The sequence below is a fragment of the Danio rerio genome, chromosome 5, assembly GCF_052040795.2.
Source record: "Danio rerio strain M-AB ecotype USA chromosome 5, GRCz13ab, whole genome shotgun sequence".
In the NCBI taxonomy this organism is placed as follows: Eukaryota; Metazoa; Chordata; class Actinopteri; order Cypriniformes; family Danionidae; genus Danio; species Danio rerio.
In genome coordinates this window covers 39937501-39957657 of record NC_141025.1, presented here as the reverse complement: position 1 = coordinate 39957657, position 20157 = coordinate 39937501, and the positions used below count along the sequence as shown (strand labels likewise).

Here is a 20157-nt window from a genome sequence, read left to right as displayed (position 1 = left end):
TTCACGTGGACTTCAAGGGATAAAACTAGAGTTGTGCTAATTTAAAATAGAGTTATGTCAGGGTTCTGCCACTTTGGTCTTGTAAATTCTTGTTTTGGTGGCAGAGCTCTGACACTACTCCACGTCTGGTCCTGTTTCTGTCTCTGTGTGCGCGCGCGCGCCGTCGTGGGTGTACGCAGAGTGTGCGCGCTGCCACTTGATGTGGCCGCGCACGCTCTGCGTCCCTCAGACGCGCGCGCTCTTGTACTAGTGTTTGTGTTTGTTCTGTCAGCAGCGCGCTGCTTTATTCTCGGCGCCTCCGTCTAGTTGGTTTCAGTTTTGGTTGGCGCTGAGATGAAGCATGCGCGTTGCTTATGTGTGAGCGCACGGTAAGGTATTTATCTATCGTGTGCTCGTGTCTTGCGTCTCTTGTCAAAGCACGTGGCTTGGTGTTTACATTGTGGTCACGTGCTTTTGTCGTGTGCTTCAGTGTTGCGTTATGTGAGCGCATGGCTTGTATTGTCTCTCTGTGTCATGCGCTCTCCCGTCTATTGTCTAGTCCCACCCTCCTTGTTTACTCATTATTAGTTTGTCATGTTCACCTGTGTGTCAATTTACTTTTTGCTTTATAATCCCCCTCATGTTTTCAGTCATTTGCCTGTTCGTCGTCGTTATTTCCATGTCGTGTGCTATCCAGTCCTGTTTGTCCTGCCAGCCCATCCAAGTTTGTTTGAGTGTTTGTTTTATAGTTATGTTTTTCCCCCTCGGGGTGGTTTTTGTTCTAATTTTGTTTTATTTTTATTATCAATAAATCATCCTGTTTGCACTTGAGTCCTCGCTCCCTCATCCTTCCTGAACCCTGACAGTACGAACAGGCCAAACAGAGGACTCAGCAACAGGATGAGCATAATTATCCTTCCACCCACCACAGCAGAGGAGAGACAGAGGCGCCTTCAGGGGCTGGTGTCGGCCCGCCAGCAAGGTCTGGAGGTAAAAAGCTTTGCCCAGTTTTTTTGGACTTATGCTAGGGGGCTTGAGTTTGATGACACCACTCTGAAGGAAGCTTTTAATCTCTGTCTCGATGAACCCCTGCCACAGTGGGAGATGGATCAGCTTGGGGTGTTGGACTTCTGGGGCTTTTCACTTTATCTCCACCACCGTAAGGATTGGCAGATCCTCACACCTCCTCCAGCTGATTGTGGCAAGTACTCCACCCTTCCTTCCTCTACGAGTGCAGCTCATGACCTCCCTCTGACTCGGTCGAGTAAACGGAGGCTGCAGAGAAAGAGGGCTGCCCAAACTGCTGCATCAGCCCCAGAGCGCCCTCCAGTGTCGGCTCCAGCCCCAGAGCGCCCTCCAGTGTCGGCTCCAGCCCCAGAGCGCCCTCCAGTGTCGGCTCCAGCCCCAGAGCGCCCTCCAGTGTCGGCTCCAGCCCCAGAGCGCCCTCCAGTGTCGGCTCCAGCCCCAGAGCGCCCTCCAGTGTCGGCTCCAGCCCCAGAGCGCCCTCCAGTGTCGGCTCCAGCCCCAGAGCGCCCTCCAGTGTCGGCTCCAGCCCCAGAGCGCCCTCCAGTGTCGGCTCCAGCCCCAGAGCGCCCTCCAGTGTCGGCTCCAGCCCCAGAGCGCCCTCCAGTGTCGGCTCCAGCCCCAGAGCGCAGCTCAGTGCCGGTCCCAGTCCGGCTCCTTGCCCTGCCGGCACCTACCAGACGTCTTGCCCTGCCGGCACCTACCAGACGTCTTGCCCTGCCGGCACCTACCAGACGTCTTGCCCTGCCGGCACCTACCAGACGTCTAGCCCTGCCGGCCCCAGACCGGCTCCTTGCCCTGCCGGAACCTACCAGACGTCTAGCCCTGCCGGTCCCAGCCCGGCTCCTTGCCCTGCCGGAACCTACCAGACGTCTTGCCCTGCCAGCCCCAGCCCGGCTCCTTGCCCTGCCGGCGCACCCCAGACGTCTTGCCCAGCCGGCCCCAGCCCGGCTCCCAGCCCCGCCGGCTCCCCTCTGGTCTTCAGCCCCGCCGGCTCCCCTCGGGTCTTCAGCCCCGCCGGCTCCCCTCGGGTCTTCAGCCCCGCCGGCTCCCCTCGGGTCTTCAGCCCCGCCGGCTCCCTTCGGGTCTTCAGCCCCGCCGGCTCCCCTCGGGTCTTCAGCCCCGCCGGCTCCCCTCGGGTCTTCAGCCCCGCCGGCTCCCCTCGGGTCTTCAGCCCCGCCGGCTCCCCTCGGGTCTTCAGCCCCGCCGGCTCCCCTCGGGTCTTCAGCCCCGCCGGCTCCCCTCGGGTCTTCAGCCCCGCCGGCTTTAGTTAAGTCGCCTCTAGACCAGCCGGCTCCCCACAGGCCTTCATCCCAGCCGGCCCCCCACAGACCTCTGGTCTTGTTTACCCTCATAGACCCTCCCTGGGTCGTCCCTCCTGCTCCTCCCTGGTGTTCCTTTCCTCCACCCTGGACGGACCCACCGGCTCCACCCTGGTTCCCTGCTGGGGCTCCTGACCCGCTGGACCCACCCTGGACAGTTCCTCCGGTCCCACCCTGGACTGATCCTCCCTTGTCTTGCCCTCCCATCCCTCCCTTGTTTGTCGTTTTGGGTCTGGCTTGGCTTCCCTCCCTCCCCCCCTTCATGTCGTCTTGCCTGTTCACCTCCCTGTCTTGTGTCTGTTGATGTTGCCAGTTTTGTTGTCTTGTAGTGTTTCTTGTCTGTCTTGTACCTTGTTGGATGTTCCCTTTAGGGACGCCAGGTGGCCTCCCTTTTGGGGGGGGCTAGTGTCAGGGTTCTGCCACTTTGGTCTTGTAAATTCTTGTTTTGGTGGCAGAGCTCTGACACTACTCCACGTCTGGTCCTGTTTCTGTCTCTGTGTGCGCGCGCGCGCCGTCGTGGGTGTACGCAGAGTGTGCGCGCTGCCACTTGATGTGGCCGCGCACGCTCTGCGTCCCTCAGACGCGCGCGCTCTTGTACTAGTGTTTGTGTTTGTTCTGTCAGCAGCGCGCTGCTTTATTCTCGGCGCCTCCGTCTAGTTGGTTTCAGTTTTGGTTGGCGCTGAGATGAAGCATGCGCGTTGCTTATGTGTGAGCGCACGGTAAGGTATTTATCTATCGTGTGCTCGTGTCTTGCGTCTCTTGTCAAAGCACGTGGCTTGGTGTTTACATTGTGGTCACGTGCTTTTGTCGTGTGCTTCAGTGTTGCGTTATGTGAGCGCATGGCTTGTATTGTCTCTCTGTGTCATGCGCTCTCCCGTCTATTGTCTAGTCCCACCCTCCTTGTTTACTCATTATTAGTTTGTCATGTTCACCTGTGTGTCAATTTACTTTTTGCTTTATAATCCCCCTCATGTTTTCAGTCATTTGCCTGTTCGTCGTCGTTATTTCCATGTCGTGTGCTATCCAGTCCTGTTTGTCCTGCCAGCCCATCCAAGTTTGTTTGAGTGTTTGTTTTATAGTTATGTTTTTCCCCCTCGGGGTGGTTTTTGTTCTAATTTTGTTTTATTTTTATTATCAATAAATCATCCTGTTTGCACTTGAGTCCTCGCTCCCTCATCCTTCCTGAACCCTGACAGAGTTATATATTTTAATCTTATAGTTATATGTGTTTCTAGTCTGGTTTAGTCATCTCTGTTTCTTTTCCGGCTGTAAATCAATGTTCTGGTTCAGTTTAACACCTCATTGACAATCTAAGTGGCTCAAAACAAGTGCATATGCAGATTGTGCATACATTATATGCAAAGTTAAAAAAAATCTTCTGATTTAAAAATTTAACTTACTTCACCCTGTGAATTACACTAGCATGTGTCTAAAGAATATTGATTTCAGAAACCCTTATTACTTCACTTTCCACTCATTCAGACTTAAAGGGTTAGATTTTTAATTCATTCATTTTCTTTTTGGCTTAGTCCCTTTCATAATCAGGGGTCGCCACAGCCGAATGAACCGCCAACTTATCTAGCATATGTTTTACACAGTGGATGACCTTCTAGCTGCAACCTAACACAGGGAAACACCCATACACACTGTTTCACACTCACACACACTACAGCCGATTTAGCTTGTTCAGTTGACCTAATGCGCATGTCTATGGACTGTGGGGGAAACTGGAGCACCCGGAGGAAACTCACGCGAACACTGGGCGAACATGCAAGCTTCACACAGAGATGCAAAGTGACCCAGCTGGTGCTCAAACCAACAACCTTCTTGCTGTGAGGCGATTGTGCTACCCACTGCGCCACCGTGACACCCAAAATTTAATTTCTAATATTAATAAGTGTCAATAGCCTGAGAACTTCACTCATCTTCTGAACACAAATGAGCTTCCTTCATCCTCCACAGACAGCCGTAGTCAGGCATTCAAAGTCCAGAAAAAGACCCCAAAATGCTGTCAAAATATTCCATGTGACTTCAGTGGTTAAACTAAAATCATGCACAGTTCCAATAACACCTTTATTCGCACAAAAAAAAAAAGAGTAAAAACAACTTGCTTTTTATCAATGTTTTCCATTTTAGATTAGTGTTTGCATTTAATATGGCCAATAAAATGTTATTGTGTTGCTCTGCTGACTAAAATGACAATACATCAGACTGCCTGTAGCAAATACACACCCTGAACTGATGCGAAACAGAACAAAGAACGAATGAGCAAAGGCAAACAAAAGTATTTTTTACAATTTTATGGCACACAATAATGTTCTTGGAGCTTCTAAAATGTTTTTATTATAAAGAAAAGTGTGTGCATTTGTACAGTATGTGGCCCATTTATCGTTGCAAAAAAGGCCACATCAAATAATTATAAAGTACATCAAAAAAACTTCTGAAAACATTCAAAAACTTTCTGATTCAGTTCTAGTTTTGGTATTTGTGACTAGGTCTCTGCTTCATCAGAATCAGTATCAGTTTCGTGTCGCTAGGCAAACATGCCCAAACCCTGCATTCTACTTTCATTACAGGAGAAACTGCTCATTTGCAGTTAAAGCCAAAGACACCAAACAGCTCTGACCCAAAAACTGACATTTTCAAATGGTCTGACAGGTATTTTAAGCTGAAACTTCACAGACACATTTTAGGAACACCAAAAATTGTAAAAAGAGGCATAATATAAGAGGCCTAAAAAGACTTTTAAATAGATGTTAAAGTGACCTATATTTGAGACTATTTACAATTTATAATTTATTCAATAATTAATTCAAAATTAAAGTTTGAAGAAATATCTTTTTTTGCATGACACAGTGACATTTAAGTACAAATAATAGCTCTGACGGAATTCTCTTGAACAAATAAGCATTCGTTTAATGTGTCAGAATGGAAAAGAGTGAGCGTGTGTAAATGTCACGTCCTTTTGGTTTTCTTGGCAACATCCTGAATCATTCACATAAAAATCAGAATGTGCTTTCTTTGACAATCTAGAAAATCAGGGAAAGTTTGTTTTTTCTTTTGTTACACTTTGTTGACACATGGCAAAAAAACGGTCATTAGTACATACCTTAAAAGTGACAACTGTTGTTGAGTTTTAAAAATTGCATTTGTTACACATTTAAATGAATTAATCCTTTACTGCACAACATTTCACTTGGCAACAGAAATGTCAATTTTCAGTGCATGTTTTCATAAATCATTGCAACCAATTGGAATGGTTAATAGCAATAAAGAAAAAGTCAAATAGGATTTGAGGGTCACTATCATGCACCATTTGAAGGTGGAATATTCTTTGCACCCGTGGCCCAAGGAGTGCTTGATGTGATTAAAAGGCAAGATATCTGCTGTAGTAATCCTGTTTAAAAAGACATGGTCAATGCATAAATATATGCATGCCGGTGTAAAAATACATTTTATTAGGTTTTATTCTGATTTTATTTTATTTTGAATGTTTAGAAATTCTAATTTTCTTATAATTTTCATCAACTTAAGTTTTATTTTTACAAGTTTTTTTTATTCTAACGATATTTTTGCTAATATTGTGCTTAGAGATTATCACATATTGTTATACATGTTAGTGCACAATTTATGTTCAAAGCAGAAGAGGTGGCAAACTAGTGGTGGGATTTCCAATTTCCCATGAAATGAAAACTCATTGCGTGATTACATGAAGTAGAGCAAATGAGATGAGACACTATATAATGCAAGTCCTGTACCAGATTCAATACATCAATGAGTTTCAAGTGCTTTCCATTTTTGATCAATAAGATTCGCTCTTAGCTTTGTTTTATGGGTGTGTATTAATAATTGCAGCAATAATCTTCTCCATGATTCAGTACCAAAATATTTTGGGCTAAGGGTTGCGCTAAAAAATAATGAAATTAACCAAAAATTGTGTAGAATTATTTAATCATACAGTGTCTATAGAAAATCATCACACCCTGTGAAAATCTAAATCCTTACTCACTAGGGATGCTCTGATCGCCGGGGAACGGTATCGGCCGATAATCACATTTTTAAACAGGTTAAGAGTCTGGGTGTCATTCTTGATAGCACCCCATCTTTTGATTCTCACATCAATAACATCACCCAGTCTGCTTACTTCCACCTACTCAACATTAACCGACTCCGCCCTTATCTTATCCCCCCATGCCACTGCTTTTCTCGTCCATAGCCTTAACACATCTCATTTAGATAACTGCAACTCCCTTCTCTTTGGTGTCACTCACAATTCCCTCTATAAGCTTCAGTTGGTCCAGAACTCAGCTGCCCGTATCATCACCATAACCCCTTCTTCTCATCCAACACCCCTGTCCTGCAGCAGCTTCACTGGTTACCAGTTCATTTTCAAATTGTTTTTTTTTTTTTTTTTTTTTTGAATTTTTAAAATTTTGCTGTTAACATTCAAAGCCATCCATAATCTCGCCCCTCCATATTTGTCTGCCCACATTTCTGTTCCTTCTTGCACCCTGCAATCTTCTTCCTCCCTCCATTTGTCTGTTCCCTCTGTTCGTTTATCGTCCATGGGCAATAGAGCAATCAGCCGCTCTACTCCCCTGCTTTGGAACTCACTACCACCTGCCATCAGAAGTATTGACTGCCTCACACTATTCAAATCAAGACTCAAACCCACTTAGTTAAGATGGCTTTTAATACTTAATTGTATCTGCACTATTGCTGTGTATGTTTTTTATATTATTTCTCTTGTTCTATTTCTCTTGTTTTATTGTACAGTGTCCTTGAGTTGCCAGAAAGGCACCTTTAAATAAAACGTATTATTACTATTTAATGACCCGATCTGTACTTACTGATTTCATGAACCGATCTCAAGTGTTTGTGTTAGCTGGAGAAAAGCACATTTTAACATGAATATTTAATAATATAACTTCTTGTAATTTACTTTTTGCAATAAACAGTAGTTTATAGACCTATTTACTTTTAGTTAAGAAGTATTAGATTTATAGGTGTGCTTTTTAACTTCTTGTTCATCAAATATGCGCTCCAAACCTTTTGATTGAGATGCCTGGATGGGAGACCACATGGGAAAGCTAGATTAATGCCTGAAATGGTGTTGGTAAGGCCAGCAGGGGGCGCCCAACCTGTGCTTTGTGTGGGTCCTAATGCCACAGTATAGTGATGGTGGCTCTATACTGCTCAGTAAACGCTGTCTTTCGTATGAGATGTTAAACTGAGATCCTGACTCTCTGTGATCGTTGAAAATCCCAGAATGTCCTTCAAAAAAAAAAAAAAAAGAGTAGGGGTTTAACCCCGGCAACCTGTCCAAATTTGGCCAACAGGCCTCTGTCCATCATGGCCTTATAACCATCCCCATATCATAATTGGCCTCATCACTGTGGTGTGCGGGGTTCCGTTGTGTCATCCAGGTGGATGCTGCACACTGGTGGTGGATGAGGATTTTCCCTCCAATGTGTAAAACACTTTGAGGGCCCTATCATACACCCGGCGCAGTGTGGCGCAAGAAGTGGCGCAATAGTCTTTTGGTAGTTTCAGCTTGGCGCAAGAGTCATTTTGAGGCGTTGCGCTACGCTGTTTAAATAGCAAATGCATTAGCGCTCATTTGTGTGCCCATAGGTGTTCTGGTCTAAAAAGGAAGGCGTTTTGAGGCGGACTGCTGGAGCGTTGCTATTTTGAGAAACTATAATAGAATTTTCATTAGACCAAAACAAACCCGGTCTAAACTCCGGTGCAGAGTTGCGCTTCGCTTACGCACTGCTTAATAGGCACAAGAGAGCAATAGGCAATTATCTTTACATATGAAAAAATTCAATATTAAGGATATATATAGGATATAATAAGAATAGATATAGAATATAAATATAAAGGATTAAAATATTACAAAACATTATTTTCTAGCCTACATAAATATGAAAAAACACTGCTTTTATGTCTTCTTCATCTCAGGAGGCTTTTTCAGTTCATTCATAACAATTTGCTTTTGTATAATGTTATTATTATTAGCAGTATTATTTATTATATCCATATTTATATTTGTTTTATTAAAAACAAGCTTAGATTTGCCCACCTGTCAGGTTTTAGACCATATGGGGGACAGCATGTGTTTTAGGATATAACTCAGGTTTTTGAGCACATTTTGTTATTATTATTCATTTATTCGTTTGCTGGAAATTAGAACTGAATTTAGAAATAGTTTTGAAACAAATATTTGCGCTTAACAAACAAAATTATTTATTTATAGACTAATTGATGTCTGTGCGTAAAGGTTTCCCTATCCAAGAGCGAATGTGAAAGTAGTTCCATTATCTCTCATTCTCACGCAGTAGATGCTCTGTTTAACAGTTTTCTGTTAAAAAAATGTTAACTATTAACTGTTTGCTTGTGAAATGCTAATTTTTTCTACTTAGACTTACTTTGCGTCCTGTAAATAGCGAATGCGCTCTTGGCACGACGCAGCTGACTCTTAAAGGGAATGGGAGATGAGACTCTAATTGGTTTATTCTCAGAACACACCTATAACTCATTAAGAAAATAAACTCAACCCTTTTAGACCATGCGCCGTGGCGCAAGGCAGATTTTCCATCCTTAAATTAGCAAAAACGCGTCCTGACACGCCCTGAAAGCGTTTGCGCCCTGCGTTTTGCGCTCTGTGCATGGACCGTCAAAATAGAGCCCTGAGTGTCTTGAAAAGCACTATATAAATGTAAGGAATTATCATTATTATTAATTCTTCTTCCTTCCTTTGCAGTGTTTCCAAAACGTATTGTTAATCATTTTTCTTACCATGTTTTTTTTTCTTTATCTGTGCTGTCTATTATTTTCTTTAATGCTGCTTTTAACTATGACATGTTCACACCTAAAAGAGACGTGTTTAAGGATTATATGCAGCATCCTTAATTTATGCTCTTAGGTAAAGAGAAAACTCCACTTAATTATCTTACTTAGAAGGAAAATGTGCTTAATGCATTTTAAAGCTTGAAGCATCAGAATCTGTACTCAGTAACGGCCGATCTCAACTACTCAACTACTCGATAATGGCTGCAAAAATCCTGATCAGTGCATCCCTATTACTCACATTTCACCCTGTTTTCAAAAGATCTTTGGGATAAAGTTGTAAAAAAAAAAAAGCACAGGTTAGGAGAAGGCTACACAAACACTTCAAAAGGCTGGAAAAGTTATTTAGAATGTGATTTGATTTCAGAGTGTATGACAAAGTCATTATTTCAGAGGGGTATGATGATTTTCTATAGGCACTGTGCAATACACAATTGCTGCAGTAGAGGGTTGAATTTACTTAATCTGAAAGGATGCAACATTTTGATATCTTTACCCTTTTTTTCATTTTCTGTAGGGTGTGATTGACTACATCTTCTTCTCAAAGACACACATGAGCGTTCTGGGTGTTCTGGGTCCATTGGAGACACAATGGCTGAAGGACAACAACATAACCGGCTGCCCTCACCCTCACATCCCCTCCGACCACTTCTCCCTCCTGGCTCAGCTGGAGTACCATCACCCTTTACCCCCCCTCAACGGGCTGCATCTGCCTGTCCACAGGTAGTGCAGACCCCTTCCTTCCTCTCCCAAAACCCCACACCATGGACAGACCCCCATCATAAGCCCCAAAAAGTATAGGCGCACACATTAAGGAGTGAAGTGCTCACCTACTTTCTTGCTTTTTTTAAGCCTTTGCACATGATTGTATCATTATTATTATTATTATTATTATGTTTTCCAATTTGAAAACAAAAGCTTAATACCAAATTAGGGTTGGGATTCTCTGTTTGGTACCAAACGAACGCTGCTTTCAGGGAAATCGATCTGTTTGTCTAAATCTGAATGTGAGATTGTACTAACCGTGTGTATTGATGGTAGAAATGTGTATCTTATGAGAAGACAGATCATTTAGCATAACAATGTGAGCACTAGTATTATGACGTTTCGATCAGCATCCGCTTTTAAATTCCCTTTTGACATATCAAACATTTTAAAATTAAAGCAATTACAGTAAAACCCCATATGCAACTTCAAATATTACAGTTACTATATCCTGTTCATTACAAATTTAAGTTCCCCTATTCATTGATGGATTTGCATTGAGATCATGAAGTGAAACATGTGGTGAGGTCGGATTTTTTAGCAATCTATTTTTAATTGAAAATTCTCAATAGTGCAATGTGAAGAATTATGCAAAACTTGTATTTAAGTCAGTAATTGACACTATTAAAGAGGATCCCAGCCCTACTGATTATAACACAGCTGTGTACCTTTGCTGCTTTCACTTTCGTCTTGCAATGACATCTAAATTACATCATCATACTAATGTATCCACCTTATTTTTAATGTCAGATTGGGTTTGTAGCTCAAACGTGCAAAAGGCTTCCAGTGTCATGCACTTACACCTGCACTAAAACAGTCCATCATGCTAATATTTAGTACAAAATGATCATAATAATTTTGGAACTTGTATTATTTTTGGGGGTGGCTCAGTGGTTAGCACGGTGGATAGTCCCAGTTGCCGTTTCTCTGTGGAGTTTGCATGTTCTCCCCGTGATCAGGTGGGTTTCCTCTGAGTGCTGCGGTTTCCCTCACAGTTTAAAGACATGTGGTACAGGTGAATTGGATTTACTAAATTATGTAGTGTGTATGAGTATGTGTGAATGAGAGAGTTTGTGGATGTGTCCCAGTACTGGGTTGCGGCTGGAGGGGGATCTGCTGTGTAAAACATTTGCTGCAATAGTCGGCGGTTGCGACCCCTGATAATCAGGGACTAAGCCGAAGGAAAATGAATGAATGAACATTATTTTTTGTCAAAATTCCAAACACACTAGCCTGTTGCCGAATTAGTTTAGGTGTTTTCTTTTTTTTTTTTTTTTTTTTTTTGTTCTTTACCTATAAGGCAGGGCTGGCCAAACTTTTTCTTATGAAGGGCTAAAAACCAAACTTTGAGGGTGGTGGGCTGTATTACATTAAAGTTACCATGGTAATATTCTAATTTAATAATATTTTAAATATATAGAAATAATAATTTAATCAAATGAATAATTATATATATTACATATTACATTTTAATGTACTTCTTACAATAAAACCATAAACAATCTTATTTATAACAGAATGGAGTTTAATTTTTTGTACATCGATAGTGAAATATGTCTTAATATTTGTTGACATCAAAAATAAAATGTGTTTTAGGGTTTCATGACCCTTTAAAATTCTGATGAATTTACATTAGGTGAATTGGGTGAGCCAAATTGTCCATAGTGTATGTATGTGTGCGAATGAGTGTGTATGTGTTTCCCAGTGATGGGTTGCGCCTGGAAGGCCATCCGCTGCAACAAAAAAAAACATATGCTGGATAAGTTAGTGGTTCATTCCGCTGTAGCGACCTCAGATTAATAAAGGGGCAAGTCGAGAAAAAAAAATGAATGAAACATTAAATAATTTATTTTTTGTAGCTCAGCAATTAAACAAGCAAAAAAAGTTATGTAAAATTAGAAAGGACCATCTTTGTTTAAGGGATTCACCCCAGCCTTCTCCATAATTTCTTTATCACTTCTCTGATTGGTAGGCAGGCCAAATTAAAGGTTACCATGGGCCAACTTTGGCTTGCAGGCCCTAGTTTGGGCATCTCTGCTATAGAGGCTAATGTCTCACACGTTCAGATGAACATGGCTTATTTCCTCATTGCAAAATAAGGTGGATATTTACACAGTAAAAACTCCTCTCTGTCTCACTGAAGTTAACTACCAGCTCAAAAGTGTAGGGTTGGTGTTATTTGTACAATTGCTACAGGAGACTAGCTAGGAGTTTAAGGGATAGTTCACCCAAAAATGAAAATGCTGTTCATTTATGCCACCTCAGGCTATGCTAGATTTAGGTAACTTTACAGATGTTTTTTAGGTGAAACCGTGGTCATTGGGGATCCCTAAAATGCTAAAACAGTAACCAGCACTTTAAGAGTAAAAAAAAAAACATGAAAAAAAAGAAATGAATGCCTTTGCTGAGTAAATGAACAGAAATTTTCATAATTACTTAATGTTATTGTGCTGTTTTGCATTTAAAGGCTAAAGGCGTGTAGAGGTTGAATGTTAAGTTCTGCTTATAAACGGCATTTGTTGTTTTGTACCTTTTTGCCAGAAGTGTATAAATGATGAGTATCTCAATAGTTAGAGGCCTTTTTACATCTCTGTTTTATCTACAATTTTATGGTGCTGGTCACAAGCTTTGATATCAGCATACACTGATATCTAATCTCTAATGCTAAAATACACTATACAACTTTTTAAAATCTGAACATCAGATTAAATTTAAAACATCAAGCTTTATACACTTGCCAATTTTGTGAATAGTTACATGAAAAAAGAGCATTAAATACTACCAAGATTCACACACTACCAGACTATTAAGTATGACTTTTAACACAACAAACTCACAGTGAATTACAAATAAAATTATTTGCTCTTAAAGGAATCTGCTAAAAATATCACATATTTGATTTAATCAGACTGGAAGGAATCATTGCTTTGAGCAATAAACTCTCCAAGTTTTGTGTCCTTCATGCACTATTTGATTTTATTTGACATATATCTGATCAGACCATCTCTTTAGGCATCTAGCATTGACGTTGGGACAACAGTCTGACAAAGGTTATATAGTACATTCTGGTCTAAAAAATATATTTGGTCAAACAAATGCCAGGTCTAAGCTACACAATATTTTTGTCTGTTTTGATGGTCAAGAGACACCCACCAAACTACATACTTGCTGTCTTTAAAAACATGAAATCATAAAGAAGACACAATTAGTTTCTGATTTCTAAAAACAAGGATAAACAAAAAATGGCTACCTAACAGTGTTTTGGATTTGATCATTCTGCCATCAGAAACAAACTGAACCTTTTCTCCACTGCATAATTCCAGCTAGCAGCACTAATTATCAATGTCTCCTATTCATTTCACCATGGCTGTATCCTAAATGACCCCTTTACCCTCAATCAGTGTTCCCTACATTAGTCCACTTGAAGTGAATGGAAATGAGTGAGTGATTTTTGTTCACTCCAGTAGTGCTCCAGAAGAAATGCCTTTTTCTTTTGTGTTTACTAGTTGATAAAAATAAAAATGTTAATTTCAACACAGTTTCATGCAATTCGTAACTTTTTGATTTAGTGGCTAATTCATATGAGTTCATTTGATCTCATTTATGAACTTTAATATGATTTGCTTATACTTTAATAAGGGTTAGGTTTAGGGGCGGGTGCCACGCCTCCTTTTTAAAACTACATTTTCATATGACTGCACTCATTAGCCACTGCACTGACAAATCGTAAAATAGTTACGTTTACTCATGAGATCAGGCTGGATAATTTATAGTAAATAATAATAATGGATTGCTGTTCTAGATAAAAAGTTTTTCATTTGTTATTATGTTTTGACCCTAAAAATAGTCCCTGGCTAAAGGTATCTTTAAACAAAAATTTGCTGAATTTCAGGCATTTCGTAATATCATTGCGTCTGCTGCAGCTATGGTACAGCAGCAAAGTTCCTTGATCATTACGCCAGAATGAGAATGTAGTTACTAGCCATATTGGCCTGAAAATAGCAACTTTTTATTTTCTGTGTCTTAATACAAAATGTAACTACTGGAAAGTCAAGTTTCAAATAGCAAAATTATCGGGACTGTATGGTCATTTTTTAGTGAGATGCTAATAGTCTAATCTAATTCAATTATTTATTTATTATTTTATTTTGTTATTTATTTATTTAACCAGATATTGGCTGAACAGATAAAAAAATGGTAAAACTGTTTTATCACATATTTTGTTTTAAATAGGCTCATTTTACAACTCCCCTAAACATACATCAAACGGATTCTGCTGTGGATACCATTTTGTCGTCAGATGCAGGAGTTAATTTGGTATGATATAATATCTAGCCATTGCGTTATTGTACATTAGTTGTACGCTAAATTGTTTTTGCGATGGACTTTAGGATTGATTGAGTGCACTTCAAAACATTCAATATGGTTTTGGACAAAACTACAAATGGCTACTCCCTCAAATAGTGCTAAATTAAGGGTATGGGGCAATTTTAGATACAACCCACAACTAAATCCATCTGAGCTGGGAGTTTCGGCTAAATTGGTTACAGTATTATGGATGTATTTACAGCTGAAATGTAATATTGAATAGAGAGTAGGGTTAGTGTTCCTTCTCTCTATTTATTACAGTGAACTCTCGGTTGGTGAGAAGTGGTCAAAAGCCAAGCCACTGAACTGACAGCTTCTGTGCTTGTCATCATCATAGAGGTCATAAAACCCTGCATGGAGGACTGGAAAAAAATGTAGTAAAATGTTTGTTTTTTTGTTGGATGTCTAAAAGACAGGCCGGTCGATTAGAGAATAAATTAACATGTCACCCTACACCAAACAAATTGTGCGAAAATTGAGATATTGTGTAGCCTGAACCTGGTATAAAAAAGACTTTTTAATACAATTGAAATATCAGTGGCATATTACTGTCGTTGTTTATCACATGATTACTTTGGTATTATTTCCCTTCACGATTGCTTGTGGACACATTCTTTAATAAACGTAATTACATTTTTTATAAACTTTAATAAACATCAATTGTCCAGCCAAACAGTTATGAAAATTAAAACAACAAAGATCTTGAGTCCAATTCCCTGAGCATTTTGTAATGTTGAGCATGTAAGTTGTTAGTAGCACTCATCTAACTGACACATGCAGGCAAACACTATGACATTTTGAGCAAAGCTACAACTTTCCTAACACTTTTTATACTTGTGTTTTTGTTCTGTGTTGAGCTGGTGGTGTTTCATGAGGAACCAGTTCAGGGTGCTGAAGTAGATGTGGTAGATGGTCTTTGTGCACAGCATGCTTTACTTATAACTTGCCATTGTTTTTCAAAAATAATAATAACCACACAACTTCCATAACTTTCATCCCACTTACATTTAATGACAAATTTGATTTGAGACTCGTTCATTTTTATAGCTGACGGTTAAGCTTTATGGCCAAGTTTCACAGACAGAGCATATCTTAAGCCAGAACTAGGCCTTAGTTAAGTTTGGATATTTAAAAGTCTTGTGAAGTGCTTTGAAATGTGTGATTTTATTCAAGGTTACACAAAGGGCTCTATTTTAGGGATCTAAATCGCATGGCACAAAAAGGGTGTGTCCGAATCCGTATTTGCTTTTTTAAGGATGGAAAAAGTACTTCCGCACTCTGATGCATGGTCTAACAGGGTTGTGCTTATTCTCTTAATGACTTATGGGTGTGTTTTGAGCAAAAAGCACACCCACAAATCAGAGACTTGTCTCCCATTCCCTTTAAGAGAATGAGCCTCCTCCTTTCGACCTCTTTACTTCCTCTTTTTCTTCACTTACTCCTTCACTTTTGTGGAAACAGTGTTGTACACACTCCACTGAAGACATCCTTTAGTCTACATATTTAATCTTATTTTTTTTAAGCACAAAGATTTGTTAAAGAACTATTTCTAAATTCAGTTCTAACTTCCAGCAAACAAATAAATGAACAATAATAATGAAGTGTGGTTATATCCAAACACACGTCCTGTGCCACATATGGTCCAAAACCTGACAGGTTAAACAAATCTAAGCTTGTTTTTATTAAAACAAATATAAATATGCATATAATAAATACTACTAATAATAACATTATACAAAAGCAAGCTGTCATGAATAAACTAAAAAAGCCCCCTGAGATGAAGAAGAAATGGAAGCAGTGGTTTTTATATTTATGTTGAAAATAATATTTTTTTGTAATATTTAATCCTTTTTCATTTGTATATATATTTGTGTATTGCTGTACATCCTGTGTATTAAGCAATGTGTATGCGTTTAGGCGCAAAAATAATGTGCTCTGCATTGGACTTTATGCCTGCTTTCAGCTAGTCTATTGCACAGTCTATTTTAGTTCCTCAAAATAGCAATGCACCAACAATGCGCCTTAACACACCTCCATTCTAGACCGGCACAACCATGAGTCCACAAAACGGCGCAAATTAATTTCCTATTTAACCAATGTGGAGCAAAACGGGAAAATTAGGGTTGCTCTGGTCTGAAAATAGCAACACATCACACCAAACACGTCTTTTTGCGCCGGGTGTATGATAAAGCCCATATAGGGTGTGTCTCAAACGGTTCCTTATTCAGTAGTCAATTCACTAATCAGAGAGTCAGACTGTGTTAGTGCTGTCTCAATCACAGAATTTTTCGGTAAAACTTTATAATAACTGCACACTATGAATCATTTACTAAGCATTAGCATCTTGTGAATTCATTATTTGTTAAGCATTAACTCTACACTCTCAGAAATAACTAGTTACTGGGGCAGTACCTTGTCAGAAGGTACATATTTGTACCTAAAGAGTCCTTAGTGGTCCTATATAATATCAGTACCTAAAATGTACCTTTGAGATACCAATATGGACTCTTCAGGTACAAATATGTACCTTTTGAAAAGGTACTGCCCCAGTAACAGCTCTTGTACCTTTATTTCTAAAATTGTAGAGTAATAGACATCATTAAGCAGTTTATAACTGCAGCTACAAATGCTGTATTCTTGACTTTTAAGCACCTATATAATGTGCTTAATAATTTTATTTTCATACTTAGTTGATGATTTATTTTTCATTACTAAATTAAGTATCGCATTATTTACAAACCAGTTCCACAGTATTGAAGGTTTTTAGGATCATCCAGAATAAGTTATGATGATATGATGAAGTTATAATGATTACTAAACTATTGAAATCAACATTTATATATCTTATTATTCAGGCATATACTAATAGTTAACTAATATGTTGATAAATGCTTTATTAACTTCATGTAGTTTTGTGACCTAATCTAAAGCGAGGACTATTTATGCTTTATAAATCCCTTATTAATGACATTTAAAGGCTCAGAATCAAATGAACAATAATCTTTGCAATCTTTTCTAAAAAGTAAAATTACTGTAAAGTTTAAACATTGTCAAAAACAGGAGTGTCAAAATACGACATAAAACTGGATAAAACAACAATATAATATTTAACAATGTAATAAAATGCAATGTTTAGACTATACAGGGATTTTAGAAAAGGTTGCAAAGATTTATTTTTCATTTTAAGTAAAGTTTCATTTGTGTATCTTTAAATGAATATGATTTATAAAGCATAAACAGGCCTCGCTTTAGATTAGGTCACAAAACTAGATTAAGTTGAGTTAATAAAGCATTTATAAACATACATAGTAACCGTTAATGCCTGAATAATAAGACATATAAACAATAATTTTAATAGTTTATTAATCATTTACTAACTCATTCTGTATCATCCTAAAAACCCTCAACTACTCTTAAATACAACTGGTTTGTAAATAATGCGATACTCAATTTAGTAATGAAAATAAATCATTAACTAATTATAAAAATACAATTATTAAGCACATTATATAGGTGCTTATAAGTCAAGAATGCAGCATTTGTAGTTGCAGTTATAAACTGCTTACTAACGTTTGTTACTCTAGAGTTAATGCTTAACAAAGAATGAATTCACTAGATGTTATTGCTTAGTAAATGATTCATAGTGTGTAGTTATTATAAAGTGTTACCAATTTTTCCAATGCATTAAAACATTCGCACCGCGAAAAGTCCCACAATGTACCGTAAAAATGTAGGCGAGTCAATGCGCACTATGCTCCATTAATGGAAGTGCAAAAAACATGAATCACCTGACCCAAATCCTCAAACACAACGACAATCAAGAGACTTTTTACAATAAAAAAAGCATCACTCATTTGTATTTACACAATTGAACAAAAATAGACAAGTTAAGAACAATCTAGTAAGCATTTATAACTGAGTAATGGTAGAAATGTGGCTTTACAATCAAATTATTGAGCTCTAATGTACGTTTATAAAATTCTGTCTGTGAAACTGGGGGAAGGTTTTGTAAATCAGGATATGATAAGCCAACTCAGCAAGAGCAAAACAATGAGTCTGATGAATCATTCCTCTTTGATCAAACTGTGCCTGTCTGAACCATCTTTTCTACAACAGTACTGCCTGCGAAAGCAAGATGCTTACAGAGTGAACCAGTACCAGCATTCATCCATCCACTCATCCTTCCATCCATCCATCCATCCATTTCTTCACCAGAGAGGCATGATGACTACTAAATGGCCATGATTCAGTTATAACGTTCTTATAAAGAAAAGATGTCATGGTCAGCAATGTTAAAATGAATTGTTAATGAAATTGCAAAATATCTGAGGAATGTAAATTGGCAGTTTCCCTTGTTTAATAGCAGCAATTTTGATTTCTAAGGTTTTTTTTAATACATTTTAAAAACCTTTCATGTAATCCTAACAAAAATTCACATCAAAGCATATTTCCTACAAATGTATTCCGAGTGCTCAGATTGAAATCCAGATTGCTGAACATGCAGTGTTTGTATAATAATATATATAGTTTAATATATAGTAAAAGCATGCACTATGGGGGTTGAGTCTTGTTGAGACACTAATTAATGACAGACATGTATTATTGTAAAGGAACATTTTGCAAAGAGACCCCATGTACAATGAATAGAAAACCCCTATAAAAAAGAAGTTCCACAACACAAAGATGGCTTTTCTCATTGACTTTTGAGACTTTTTTCATGCAGTTTCTTCTGGAATACATGTTTTGTAAACCTTGTTTAGTCTTTGAACACATGATTGGTGATGATATGAGAACAGAACTTGTTGTTTTGTGCGTTTTGCAACTGAAAATGCTCCTTCATGAAGCTTATTTGTAATACACTAAATGCTAAACGAAAAAACATGTCCCAAACTCAAAGGCAATAAAGATGTTATTTTAAAGAAGGTTGTGCGTTTTTTTATTTCAAAACGGTAGACAGATTTTGAATACATTCCAGTATCATAGCAACATTTTGAAGATTTGTGATTCATACAGTAAATACAGATAACATTCAATACATTCGAGTTGGCTGAGCAAACCAAAGGGAAAGATAAAAAAATGGAAAATATCATTCTTGTGGTTGGTCTTGTGTGTGTTGATTTATGCCACAGTTGGCACGGCAGTTTCCCTTTCAGCTCTTTTGCTAAAGGAAACAAAAGGAGACAGTTAGACAACCTAAAGGAAACCAAAAAGAGAGAGAAAGGTCAAATCTACAGTGGTTTTAATTGTGAAAGTATCCTACCTTATAATTTTTGAGACCATTTCTTTGACCCATCGTGCTTCAGGATGTAAACAAACAGCTTGGTTGTCCTTTTTAGTGATTCTAAATAATAAAGAGAATTGATGAGTACATGAAATCTCTCTATTACTCAAATACGCTTAATTATTATGGGCTAAGTGACATTTTTGGGAGTCCTGCGTAGGCTGTACTGTGCAAATAAAGCGTATTTTGGAGAGATCTGAGGTTTTTCAGAACAGAGGAAACATGCACTCCCTTGCACATTTCCCCATGTCTGTGATCGAAGTGCGAGTGTCACTGAAACATCGTGACTTACATGATCTCGGCCTTGCGGCAGTGTGCGCCTGCAGGCAGGATCTCAATCTTCTGGAAGAGCCGAGGTGGGATTCTAGATGAAGTGGTGGTCTGACACTTGCACTTATTTTCGGTAGCAAAGCCATCCATTGGGAGTGCTGAAAAACAGTCATACAGGCATTCTGTTAGAATTGTAAAATATGTTTAATATTTATTTAAAGGCAAAATTGAAAAAAAAGCAGATTTTAAATATCTTTAAAGAGGTATTTCCCCAAAGATACAGCATTTTCCTTATCT

At 39.0% G+C, this 20157-nt stretch overlaps 3 protein-coding genes across 7 annotated transcripts in view; 2 read left to right on the top strand and 1 right to left on the bottom strand.

The window, feature by feature from the left end:
- The window catches only part of cnot6l (CCR4-NOT transcription complex, subunit 6-like), a 38598-nt gene extending 19367 nt beyond the window's left edge, over positions 1-19231 (top strand). For 2 of the 3 annotated variants that reach the window (XR_015490242.1, XM_087251945.1), the window contains exons 12-13: positions 9694-9899; positions 18426-19231. Coding sequence is in view for 2 of the 3 variants with exons in the window: in XM_087251945.1 (XP_087108071.1) it covers positions 9694-9899; positions 18426-18459 (240 nt within the window). In the remaining variant the exon portion in view is untranslated. 3 annotated transcript variants of the gene reach the window in all.
- LOC147844075 (uncharacterized) lies at positions 62-3485 on the top strand. 3 transcript variants are annotated; one of them, XR_015491449.1, is made up of 4 exons: positions 228-969; positions 1078-1518; positions 1610-2045; positions 2258-3485. XR_015491449.1 is itself a non-coding variant. In XM_087253786.1 (2 exons), the coding sequence occupies exons 1-2, from the start codon at positions 880-882 to the stop codon at positions 2274-2276; spliced, it is 1185 nt and encodes a 394-aa protein (XP_087109912.1). In that variant the 5' UTR covers positions 62-879; the 3' UTR covers positions 2277-3485. The 3 variants fall into 3 exon arrangements, 2 of the variants coding, with proteins under 2 accessions (XP_087109912.1, XP_087109911.1); XM_087253786.1 differs by having other exon boundaries at positions 62-2045; XM_087253785.1 differs by having other exon boundaries at positions 1078-3485.
- Positions 19219-20157, bottom strand: part of cxcl13 (chemokine (C-X-C motif) ligand 13) — a 2881-nt gene continuing 1942 nt past the window's right edge. The window contains exons 2-4 of the mRNA XM_087253849.1: positions 19883-20018; positions 19570-19650; positions 19219-19470 (exon numbers count right to left, since the gene is read on the bottom strand). Of these exons, the coding sequence (XP_087109975.1) occupies positions 19428-19470; positions 19570-19650; positions 19883-20018 (260 nt within the window). The 3' untranslated portion in view covers positions 19219-19427. The remainder of the gene's footprint in view (positions 19471-19569; positions 19651-19882; positions 20019-20157) is intronic.